A 13,377-nucleotide genomic window follows, 5' to 3' on the forward strand; every position below is an offset into this window, starting at 1 on the left:
CTGCCCTCTCTTACCTACTGATAATTGTTTTTTAGTTTTTTCTTCAGATATTGTCTTTTATGTGATATGAATGATATTTGTATGTTTTCCAGCTATCTATATGTAATAACTCTAAACTAACCACTGGAAAGACAAACTGTTATGTATGATTGTCTATATGTATAATATTGAAAACATTTCCAAATATATTGACATTTTTTTTTTTAAACCCTCGAGTGGCCATCAGTAAGTAGGCACTTCTATTGAAGTTACAGAGTAAACTAGTCACATGACACAATGCTCCCATAGAAAAAAAAATTGATTCATAGCTTTTTCTGTTGGGAAGTTAGACTGCACCTGTGACACTTGCTGCAAATGCATTTTAAACCCTCATTGCTCCTCTGAGAGGAGCATTGGATTGTACAACAGTAGGAGGATGATAAGCATCGGTGCTGGAAAAGAAAGTAATTTTTCTCAATTTCAGATAGGGGGTGGCTATTTTTGACTAGTGACACTGACACGATGGTGTTTGGAATGCAGGTTTTGTGGCATGCATAAGCATTCCTTTATTATTCTAAATGTGCAGTTACTCAATACTGATTTTGATATCATGTGCAGCATGATATCTGAAATTGCAACCTCAAGTTATATTTGTTCTGGGACCTTTTTTCTGTAGGTTGTCACCTGGAATGATAGATTTTGATCTATTCTCACTATATTATTCACACATGCAGATGTGTTTAAATTAAAAATATATAATTTTTTTATTAACAAAATAAAATAATTCAAACTTTTTGAAAAATTTAGATAGCTATTGCAACAAAGTCGATCCCTTTATCTTAAATGCAAATTTGAATTCTCAATGGCAGCTCTAAGTTGCTCATCTTCGTCAAGAAAGACATCCTGAAAGAGAACAAAAATAAAAAAGAAATAAATACAAAAAAAAAAAATCTATATTTTTGTTTGAAGAGATGTTAAACCACATCCAACAATGGCTGGAGTATTCAGTTTATTCAAAAGCAGATTGGCAGGTACAAACAGATTGTGGGCTAAAATCAGATGAAATAGCAGTGGTGCCTGGGATCCTAGAAATCATATACAAAATACGAGATACACATTTTGATCAAGCATTATGAACACTGTTAAACAGTGTATGATCTACAGCAAACTAAAATGTAGGATTGCCAATGTGAAAAATCCTAGAATGTTGGCTTATCTTGGATTTGCAGTTTATAGGATTGCCGAGAACCAGGCTGTCGTCATCATATAAGTTGGAGTGCAGTACTTTTTATACTGCAATATTATGTTTATTTTATAATCTTACAGTATAAAAAGTACTGCACTCCTACCTTCTAATATGAGAGATACATACACACACAGCTTGCAGTATAGCTTCAGGAAGACAATGAAAGCATATTTACCATAAAATCTTCATGATTAAACTGATGTCTTGCATTAAGATGGCCAGCAATATCTGCAAATTCATGATTAGGATCGCCCTGAGGCAAACTGATACAGATTGGACAGAACTAGAAAAAAGAAAAAAAAATGCTTTAGATGGGTAAATATCCTATACATAGAGATTGGTAAGAAAGGATTGAACGAAACAAACTACTTCTTTTCAAAAAAAATTTATTAAAGTTTTACATATTTGTATAACAAGAATATAAACATTGTATTGGGGTAAACAAACTACTTCTAAATATTAAACAGTGGTTTCAGCTTATTGGAATGCAGCTTGTTATGCACTTGGCAACCCAAGATATATGAACCCCACAACAGCTGTCCATTTTTACTAACTGTTGGCATGAGTTTAATAACCGAGGACATCCACTGAACATCCCCTAGAAAATGTTATAGGAAAAAGAAGGTAGAAATGGGCATTAGTTTTTCTCAGGAGAAAGCTATCCTCCAGTTATTGTTTTACATTGACGTTGGGGTAACCGTTAAGGACTAGATGTCCCGTGATTCTGAAGCATCCTGATGACCAGGTTCATAAGCATTGAAGTCTACAACACATTATACTTGCAAACGGTCATGGTGTCATGTATTTTCGTTGAAGACTGTCAGCACACGGAGAGGGAACCTCTCCACTGCCCCAGGCTTCTCCTCAGCGGTTCTAATGCTGGATGCTGTAACTCCACACCCTATGACACGGCGCGCATGCCGATATCATGACGCCAATGACGCCATGGCCCTTTAATACGTCCAAATTCAAACGTTTTGGAGGCATGGCTTCAAATTTAAAGATGCAGACTAAAAAGCTGGTTTAACTGTAGGATATTGCCCTGTTGTGGTTCTAACTTTGGTTCCCAATTGTGCTGTATTGATCATGGCTGTCTGACTATTTTACGTTCTATTGTCTGACTCTGCTATTGTACCTCTCTTACCTACTTTCTGGCCATTCCTAACTCTGCTTTTGTACCCCTTTCCTTTATTTCCGGTTCACCTGATTGACTTGTCCCTGACCATTCTTTGTCTTTTGAACGTAAAGCCCGGACACTCTAAGGTCCCGTATAAGTTTCTTTTACATCCTGCGTGTTGGGTCTCTTAGGATTCCTGACACAGTAAGCCTAATGGCATCAGAGAAATTAAATTCCCAAGAGTGAATAATGATGGCTAATGTAATGTTTTCTCACTATTTTCTAGCTTACAGTCTACATGGCTTCCCTCCTCTTCTCCTTTTGAGATCTGTCAAACACCCTGGAAGAGGAGGCAAAGCTGGACAAATCCCAACCACTAATAAAGCAAGAATGCTTCACCCACTCTTCATACTAGTTGTAACGGATCACCTGGCACCCCAACTGGGTACCTCCGTTAATGGATGCTCCTAGCGCTTCCAGAGGACTCCAAGCACTCCACCAGACACCATAAGCACCGCAGACTGCAGCTATCTCCCTTCAGAACGAAGCAGGAACAAGCTCTGACAAGAGCTCAGTGATTATAGCAAGGGAATATGCCTAGCATAGCAATCCCTTGTAGCAGATTCCCCCAATAAGAGACAGGACTCAAGCTGAGGGTAAAAATAGAACTCTCTGGCCGCTAGCTTGCAGACCTTTTTATTAGGTGCTCCCATGAAGGGGAGGGACACACACAGTAACGTACATTAACCAATCACACAATAGTTACATCCCACACATAGCCCTCCCCTCTACCTGTAAACTAATTATCTGTACACACAGGAAAATACAACTATCATAGGTAGGGAAAATACAGTTTTTACACAACATTCATAACTCCTAAAATATACATCACATTTGCATAAAAATACATATTCACAATCAATCCATTCAGGGGAACAACATACTCAAAAATCATACGAATTGGACCAGGGGTTCAAAAGTTAGTACAAATGTGCATTTGACCTTCTGGAAGCATGGTTTTACAGGGCCCTCTATCCTGGAGACAATGGGGGGGGGAAGTAATCCAATTATCTGGGACTAGAGGCAGACTCCATTAACCACATGGTTGCAAAACGACATAAAACACTTTAAAATACATAAAGTCACATTTTACACATAACACAGACATTTCACATATCCCCAGATAGCTCAGGTCTGAGTGCACATTATTAGGTGAATGGCACTCAGACCAACCGAATACAGTTTAATCGCCATGGAGCCAAAGTCTTTAATCACACGAATAGGCTCCATGGCATAGCTATCTGGGTTACCACAGCTCACACAGGGCAAGTACCAAATGACCCCACTGTATTTAAAGGGCCAGAATGAGTGACATACACTCTGGTATGGCCGAATACTGTTTTTAAAGGGCCCAATCTCCCAGGGCCCTAGTCCAAAGGCAGCAGGTGGGCAGCCAGGCTTCTCCAATGCAATGTGGCGAGATTGCTCTCGTCACACTAGTACTATTGTAAAAAAAATAAGTGCGCTAAAATTAAAGTGCAATTTTAGAACAGCATCAGCTGTGTGAATTAAAGTGCAATGTAAGGTTTCACTCTCAAGTGATAGAATGTGTACGAATAATCACCTAGTGTGATTTATAAAGTGAAAAAATGCATAAAAGCACTTCAAAGTGATATGTTTAAAGTTGTTAGTGTAAGTTGTATATTTATGCACTATATCACTTTGAAGTGCTTTTATGCATTTTTTTCACTTTATAAATCACACTAGGTGATTATTCGTACACATTCTATCACTTGAGAGTGAAACCTTACATTGCACTTTAATTCACACAGCTGATGCTGTTCTAAAATTGCACTTTAATTTTAGCACACTTATTTTCTGGTTGTATTGTATCCAAGTGTTTTGGGGCTACTACACAATATAGGTGCTGCTGTATTTAAACATTTAAGAAGTTTTTCCCATTATAGTTTTTTCCTATATTTCTAATGTTAAGTGCCCTTTTTTTCCACTTGTTTATTGTATTTCTAGTACTATTGACAGTAGCATACTATTGGGGGGGGGGGGGAGGGGGAGGCAAGATAGCTGGTCCACCCCTGGTGACAGCACCCCTCGAATGGCTCTACACATCACAGTACAGGGTAGGAAGACGTCTCAAGACAAGAAGGGGTTAGGGAGGTTGATGAATGAACACACAAGTGGGATGATGTATGGGGTGTGGGTGAACATTTAGAATGAGCACAAATAGGAGGGGGGAAAAAGTGGGGAAGTTGGGGTGGGGGCAGATCAGGAAGCAAGATACAAATCACGTTCCAGTCTTTGCACCATAGCATCCAGAATATGCTATTGTGGCTATGGTGACAACCCACAACCTGATACTGAGAGTTTTTAAAGGGTTCTGAAATTTTTTTACATCACATGGTTTGTTAGATTAACACTTGTTGCATGATCTCTCAAAAAAGGAGAATACTTGCAATGCAACACTGGGGCCCAAGTTCTCTCAGCACCTAGACCACCTGCTGTAACATTCCAATTTACAGAAGTGGAGAGCGGTCCCCCCCCCCCCCACCCCCCCAAAACAAAAAAAACAAAAAAAAACAGGCTAAGGCAGGATATTGGCCAGCAACGGGGTTGGGCCTGAATCACTGATCATCCGTCATCATAGCTGGAAAAAAAAACATTAGGGGAGATGTAGTCAAGAACATCTGAAGTGCAGAAGGTTGCCTAATCCTGCACTTTATGTTCACCTATTAAAAATGAAGACCGGTATACAACAGATTTATGCTCGAGAGGTTGTGCTGACACAAGCACATATGTTGTGGCCTTGCCTCTAAGCGGTTCTGTTTTGGAAATAGGTCAGATCTTTTGGAGCACATTTTTCATAGATCAATTGGCATAAAATCTTGGTTGCTCTTATTGTTCAGGATGTTTTTTCTTTAAATGCAGAGACTGATTAGAAAGATCACTTTGGTGGCACAAAGGCTTTGGCTCAGAGTTGGTTACAAGACAAGATTCCTGAGCTGTATATGGTTATACTTAAAGGTATACTTAGGTATTACCTAAAGTTAGAGAATTACCTTTTGGACTAAATGACAGCTCAGGTTTGAAATACAATGAAAGCCCGAAGTGGGGTGTGGCAACCATGTCTGGGTTGAGGTAGAGGTGATTCTTTTGTCTCCTCTTGACTCTGACGGCTCCACGAATGAGACCTTTCTTTACCCTCCCCCTTTTCATTTCTTACATCTTGTTTTATATATACACACTCTTACTAAAAACACAGACGAGGGATGTACAAATGTAAAAGCATGTATTTCTCATGGGATATCTTGCTATACATTTTCTGCAGCTTCCATTGCTTATACAGTATCTCACAAAAGTGAGTACACCCCTCACATTTTTGTAAATATTCTATTTCTTCTCATGTGACAACACTGAAGAAATTACACTCTGCTACAATGTAAAGTAGTGAGGGTACAGCCTGTTTAACAGTGTAAATTTGCTGTCCTCTCAAAATAACTCACACAGCCATTAATGTCTAAACCGTTGGCAACAAAAGTACACCCCCAAGTGGAAATGTCCAAAATGGGCCCAATTAGCCATTTTTCCTCCCCAGTGTCATGTGACTTGTTCGTGTTACAAGGTCTCAGGTGTGAATGGGGAGCAGGTGTGTTAAATTTGGTGTTATCGCTCTCAGACTCATTCATACTGGTCACTGGAAGTTCAACATGACACCTCATGGCAAAGAACTCTGAGGATCTGAAAAAAAGAATTGTTGCTCTACATAAACATGGCCTAGGCTATAAGAAGATTGCCAAGACCCTGAAACTGAGCTGCAGCACGGTGGGCAAGACCATACAGCAGTTTCACAGGACAGGTTCCACTCAGAACAGGAGTCGCCATGGTGGACCAAAGAAGTTGAGTACATGTGCTCAGCGTCATATCCAGAGGTTGTCTTCGGGAAATAGACGTATGAGTGCTGCCAGCATTGTTGCAGAGGTTGAGCCGGTCAGTGCTCAGACCATACGCCGCACACTGCATCAAATTGGTCTGCATGGCTGTCATCCCAGAAGGAAGTCTCTTCTAAAGCCCGCAAACAGTTTGACCACAAGACAAGCAGACTAAGGACATGGATTTCTGGAACCATGTCCTGTGGTCTGATGAAACCAAGATAAACTTATTTGGTTCAGATGGTGTCAAGAGTGTGTGGTGGCAACCAGGTGAGGAGTACAAAGACAAGTGAGTCTTGCCTACAGTCAAGCATGGTGGTGGAAGTGTCATGGTCTGGGCCTGCATGAGTGCTGCCAGCACTGGGGAGCTACAGTTCATTGAGTGAACCATAAATGCCAACATGCACTGTGACAAACTGAAGCAGAGCAGGATCCCCTCCATTCAGAGACTGGACCGCAGGGCAATATTCCAACAGAACGACCCCAAACACACCAAGACGACCACTGCCTTGCTAAAGAAGCTGAAGGTAAAGGTGATTGACTGCCCAAGGATGTCTCCAGACCTTAACCTTATTGAGCATCTGTGGGACATCCTCAAATGGAAGGTGGGGGGAGCGCAGTGTCTCTAACATCCACCAGCTCCGTGATGTCGCCAGTGGCAACCTGTGAAGCTCTGGTTAACTTCATGCCCATGAGGGTTACCGTAGTGATGGAAAATAATGGTGGCCACACAAAATATTGACACCTTGGGCCCAATTTAAACATTTCCACTTAGGGGTGTACTCACTTTTGTTTAGAAAATGTAATGAGTGTATTGAGTTATTTTGAGGGGACAGCAAATTTACACTCTGTTATACAGGCTGTACACTTATTACTTTACATTGTAGCAGAGTGTCAGTTCTTCAGTGTTGTAACAAAAAAAATATAATAAAATAGTTGCAAATATGTGAGGGGTGTACTCACTTTTGAGAGATACTGTATATATTAAACACTTTATTATAGGTAAATATGTCAAGAAAGGTGTCTAAATGACTTGACAACACACATTGCAAAGATAGTTACCGCTTCAAAAACTCCATGTGAATGAACATTGTTACAGTGCTCCAACAAACTTTTTCTACTCAGATTGTCGCTTTGACACAAAGGGCACGTATACGTCAATCTGCAAAACATTTGAGAGATATAGTTTTAAATCTTGCCATCCTAGACTTCAATGCAGTCACAATGGAAATTACATTCAACAGTTTAAGTAACTAGTGTTGTGTACATTTTGGTCGAGAGATTCATTGACCAGTATAGAAAAAGCGGACCACGGATAAATAATGTTACCTGCACACATTGTAACTGGGGTTGGTCACAGCTGTGACTTAGAACAAAGGCTTTACACCATAGTTTGAAATGTTTCGAATACTGATAAATATTGATTTAGAATAGTTGCACAATAGCATAACTTAAGAAAATTCTGGAAAAAAATTTCCCCCTTCCAAAAGCACAATAGATGAGAAGCCAGTGTAAACTAATGATAGACTAGCAGTACATTTTATTTTTAAAAAATGATTATACATCAATAATAAAAAGCTAAAACTCACTGTTGGCTGGTGTGTGGCTTGATATCATCCTTAGTCAAGGTTCCAAATTCTTCCTGATATCTCTTACAGTGTTTGTAGTGACTTCTCATGTAGTAAAACTTGATCTATATTATAATAATTTTTTAAAAAAAAAACAAAACATTTTTACATTTTTGTAAATATATACAGTTCAGAATTCTGCCACATTTGCATTTCCCAACTTTAAAGGCACAAATATGCCAATATTTTCTATTAAAAGTTATGTGGGGTGTGTGTGTGGGGGGGGGGGGGGTAAACAAATTTGACAGTTTTCAGGATTTGAAAATCTGTGAAAGCTGGCGAAATTTGCTATAAAGAAAAACTTCTCTTTTTAGATCACTTTTACAAATACAGTAACAATAATGATGGGATTTAAACATATTTCTTCAGAACATTTTGATAAATATCCCCATTGCTTCTCTTCCCTTACTAGTGACAGAAAAGGGCTGATAATGATTGATAGAGAGATGTAGATACAGCCAGGATATATTAATATTTGCCAGAACACATTTGTTAGATTTAAGAATAAATAGACATCATGTTAATAATCCATTCCCCTTTAACGTATGGCTTTGTAAAAGTTAGATGTACATTCTCCAGTCCAGATAGAGACAGATACATCTCTCCAGTGCCCATTTTGTCACATGTGTTCCTGCACTTTTTCCACAGCAGTAACGCCATTCTTGTAATTAGTCCTGCAGAACCTGCCCTTTGCTCCGAGGAGACAGACCGGCCTCTCACTACCGGAAACCGAGCCCAGTACCGCCAGCAGAAGAGCAGCATCATTGTACGCCAGGTTACACGGTCAGTGCTCTGTCACTGCTTGTTACCTAACCTGACAGCTCACACCTGGGATGCCATTTTTCTTATGGGTAAACTAAACAGTGACACGAAACACACAGCTCCCACTGTCTAATACTGCTAGCTGTAACAAGGATCTTATCTGAGGGAGTGTTATTCTCCTGCTGTTCTATAATCTCACAGCAGCCTAATTAATTTATAACAGACGGTCTGCCAGGACATAACATGTCCGCATAGCTGCTGCTACTGTAATTATCCCAAGACCAATCCTTACACTTCGTGTTACCGTGCGATATGTTACGATAGACCGTGACTTTGCTGTGTTTGGCCCAGGAACTTATGCTACCAGAAGAGCACGCTTGATGCTCCCAGTGCTGCATGTGATCCGCTGGGCAGCATGTCTGCCTCCAAGAGAAGGAGTAAAGGCAGGGCCAAGCAAGGTTCTCCCTACCCAGAACCAGGAGCTGCCGGCAGCCCGGGGGTCTTTAAAGTCACTGACTTTTTAGATAAAGGTACCTGATCTTGGTGTGCACAGGAAGACCCCCTGCTACTGACAGAGGGAGAGAGCACTGCCCACACGGATGGGAGACCTGGACAGTGCACCATTTCCCATACATCCTAGCTGTCTCCTATTTTCTGAGAAATATATATGCATACTAGCGTATAATTTAGTTTTTTGGCGGAGAGGAGGGGATGGGGGGCGGTGGATCTTGGGTGAGTTCCCACACCTTTTCCCCCAGGGCTTGACCCCTGTGGATAACCCTAAATATAATTGGCAATGCTCCTTCAAAAAAAAAAAGTTTTTTGTCCATGGTTATGTCCATCTGCTCTTATTTTGCTCTCATTCTAGCTATCCAAGTATTGTACACAGTATACCACCCAGACATATGATAAAAAAGGGGTTGTCAATTGACCCAATAGGCTAGGCCTAACTAAATGAACCACTCAACTGACCAGAAGAGATTTGTCTGGAAATTGTGTTACACTATGGTAATATCTTGTTGCCCCTCCTGTGTGACAAAAAAAATAAAAAAGTTAAATACAAAAGGATTCACAAAGTATTGATTTTAATCTGAATAGGAGCCAAATGGATTATGCAGGATGCACATTCACAAATTGTTTATTTCATGCAAGCAAACAATAATTTGAAGTTGTATTTGCTGCTAGCAGCCAGTAGGCAAATAGTTAAAAAAATAAAATAAAATATTCAATTAAAAGTAAACAAAATCCTCTGCAGGGCAAGGGTTAGTTATGTGGCAGCTGGCCACTGCTTGCTAGCCAACCTCCACATTAAAAAAGTTAGAATAAATCAAAAGACTATGGGCTTACTCTAAGGGAGGTTCAAACCTCTCTATGCCACCGCCTGCTCTGTGGTGCCCTGCTCCCCAGTTATTTCACAGGTCCTCTCCCCATTTCATGGGGCTTTTTCTAGTAATGGGGCAGGTTTAAGCTCCCACTTGGAGTAATATGGTGAGTCTTATTGACCCCATATACTTTCTTTATGGAACCCTTTTAATGTGGTGACTGGCTAGCAAGCATCGGTCAGCCGCCACATAATTAACCCTTGTGCCGAGGGTTTTAGGTTATTTCAGCACTTAGTCCCTGCCCCACAAGCATGTGTGTGAGATTTAAATAAGTAAAAGCGGGCAAAGAGACAGGATTTTTTTCTTTGTAAAGTCTTGGATTCGATGCTTCTGGGACCAGATTTCCAGGATTCAGTCCAGACCAGATTCATTATTACATAGTGTGAACAATGTCTGGATTTTGCAGTCCAAATGTACACAGCAGGGTGGTTTTGCCCCACTCAGTAACAGGCAATTCAGACGAATATTTTCATATCAGGCATCCATCTCTCAGGGAAAAAATAACATGCAAATCCTGCCCTATCCTCGTGATTTAGCACTACATACACACACCATGGAATTAATCACATTACCTTTTTAGAGCAGTATGTGCAGGCCCCTGAAATCTTCTTCATTTCCATTTCAACATCAGTTGCTCTCGTTGGTGCAAATCTGTCCCTTTCACTCACTGTTCCACGACAGAGTGGGCACACTGTACCTCTTAATCTGGTGGCCATTACCAAACATCTCCTGCAAAAGCTGATATGTGAAAAGTTAATCTAAAATTTTAAAAAATATATAATTGTTTTTGAAAGATACACTTTTCCTATGCCTTTACAGTAATATGACCATCCAGAATTTAAATGAATAGACTTTCTTATTCAGTTTATCCATTATCACAGTTTTAAATCTAATACATTAAACATACATGAACTTAACAAATGTACAATAAGCTCAATAAGTTCAAGTGTTTTGATGCCCATAGTATCCATTTAATTTTGATATTTTAGCCGTTTAGCAAAACTTCCTAAATCGATGCTTTGTAAACGCCAACTCCATTAATTCCCCACTGCAAGTAATGGGTGTCAAATATTTTTTAAAAAAATTAGTATTTTCAGTGGATATTTGTTTCGGCCAAATCTATATTTTTCAAGTTTCAGACAAAATAGAGTCAGACAATTAACTAATCTAAAAACATTGTTCCCAGTGCACATCTCTATGGATCAACAATACTAGCATAGTATTCTTTTTTGTTTACTTGTTGATTACACTGCAGAGTCCAGAATTTAGTGGAATTTTTAACCAGTATTTTGTAAAAGTTAAGTTTTAATTAGTAGGACCTGTATAGTTATAGGTAATATTCCACATATATTAGCTATATTTTATCCTCCTACTCTCTTTGTTGTCTTGTTTAGACAATACGAGCATAGTTTACTCACGTTGAATGCAGAGTTTGCGCTGAATTCCATGCCCAATGACGTCATAGGGGCCTCACATGGCCCAATCGCAGGCTTCTCAAACTTTGTGCGACGGAGGGAGGCAGAAACACAGGGGGAAGATTTCTATGCCTGTCAGCATACAGTGCATGCTGACAGACTTTTTATGCACAGAAATTACATTAGGCAGCCCGAATGTCTTGTGTGCTGGGGATGAAACTAGCCTCTGGTACACAATAGCTCTAGCTTAACCACTTCACATACATACCAATACCACCGTGGCCACTTTAAATCACTGCAGTGGTAAACTATAGAAATGTTGCCACCTTGTGATGACAGGCTTGCTATCTGAACCCTGCATGTAATAAGATACACTTACCAGACAGGGACTCCTACGCCAGCTTGTGGATCTTATCGATTATTACCAGATAATAGATTTTGGAAGCACCCTAGTAATATTAAGAATGGTCTTATCCAGTCAGGATTTTTTTATTTTATTTTTATTTAATTCTTTGTATCACATTTTGTCTGTATTTATATTTTGGAGTTAGATGGAATAAGTCAATAATTTTAACTCAATCAAGTAAAAAAAATTAAAAGTTATTTTTGTTAAACCGCCATCTCTTTTTGCAATTGTTTACTTTAAGGGTTACCACCCCTCCTCCACATCCCCAATGTCTACTAGATCACTTTTCACTTGACTCCCTCTCCAGGCATCTGTGTTCATTACTAGGTTTCAATTAGCACATTGATTATTTTATTCAAATTTCATGATATCATAATGCACAATAACACTGGCATAGAAATGGTAAAAAAAAATTAATTAAAATTAATTATCTAACTTATGAGCCCAGTATGCAAGTTGCACATTGGAGTTCATGTACTAAACTCCAAATGGGATCAAAATGGAATTTGAAAGGAAAAAAAACAAACAAACCACACAGCGGATCTGAAAAGAATATCCAGATCCACTATAATTGCAGTTTGGAATTTAATGTGCTAGAATTCAGAGTTTAGTGAATATCCACGATTGTTTTAAATACACACCCACCGTTTGCTGTGCCATGTGATTTAGTATAATGAACAGTGTTTCTGCAGATTATGAATAATTCATACAATAGAAGATATTGCACGGCACGTGCAAATTCAACCTCAAATCTGATTCTTTAAAAGGTTCAGTAGCTCTGTGGACAGAACACACTACATAAAATGAGATCACATACAGCCTCAGGCACCTCCAAAATAGTCCCAGTACAAGGCCCCAACTTTAAAAAAAATAAAGCCACAATAAAGAGGCCCAAAACCAAAGTCTTTTAGTTAAAACAAGTATTACTCACATGTGTTCACAGTTTAACGTTTTCACGGGAGTTTGTAGGACATCCATACAGACTGGGCATATAAAATCATTAGGAAGAACACATGAAGATGTTGATGCTGTAGCCATGAATAAATATTACAGAACTTGAAGTTTTGATTTTTGCACTAAAAGCTAGATTTTAAGTTACAATACACAAGTGCAACTACTTATTAATAATAGATAGCTATATATTTATTTTAAAAACAAAAACCAACTTAACAAACTGAAAAACATGCACATAACAGAACAAATTTATACCATGTATAGAGCATGAGTTAATTGCATGCACTTGAATTCCCCATGCCTCTCCCCAGGTATCCCTTTAACCCTTTGAGTGCTGGATTGTGGAGCATAATGGGAAAAAAAACATTCTTTAGTGTTATTAACTGAGAATTGTTGTGAATGCATAGTGAATTTGAAATGTAAGGTTAAAATAGCGCAACTGAAAAAATTCTCTATGTCGGCTATGCTTCCAGTTTAGCTGTTTAGGTCTTACATTTGAATTTCACTTTATGGTTATTCACTGAAGGAAGAATTCAATGTGAAT

The 13,377-nt window shown here is 39.1% G+C and overlaps 1 protein-coding gene across 1 annotated transcript; it reads right to left on the reverse strand.

Moving 5' to 3' along the window:
- Positions 1-813: 813 nt before the first annotated feature.
- Positions 814-13,029, reverse strand: RNF138 (ring finger protein 138). The gene is made up of 6 exons (XM_063453029.1): positions 12,811-13,029; positions 10,631-10,796; positions 7,876-7,979; positions 7,349-7,448; positions 1,401-1,508; positions 814-882 (listed from the first exon to the last, which is right to left on the reverse strand). Exons 1-6 carry the CDS (start codon positions 12,915-12,917, stop codon positions 814-816), a joined length of 654 nt encoding a protein of 217 aa, XP_063309099.1. The 5' UTR covers positions 12,918-13,029.
- Positions 13,030-13,377: the final 348 nt, after the last annotated feature.

This window comes from Pelobates fuscus, chromosome 4 (genome assembly GCF_036172605.1).
Source record: "Pelobates fuscus isolate aPelFus1 chromosome 4, aPelFus1.pri, whole genome shotgun sequence".
NCBI lineage: Eukaryota > Metazoa > Chordata > Amphibia > Anura > Pelobatidae > Pelobates > Pelobates fuscus.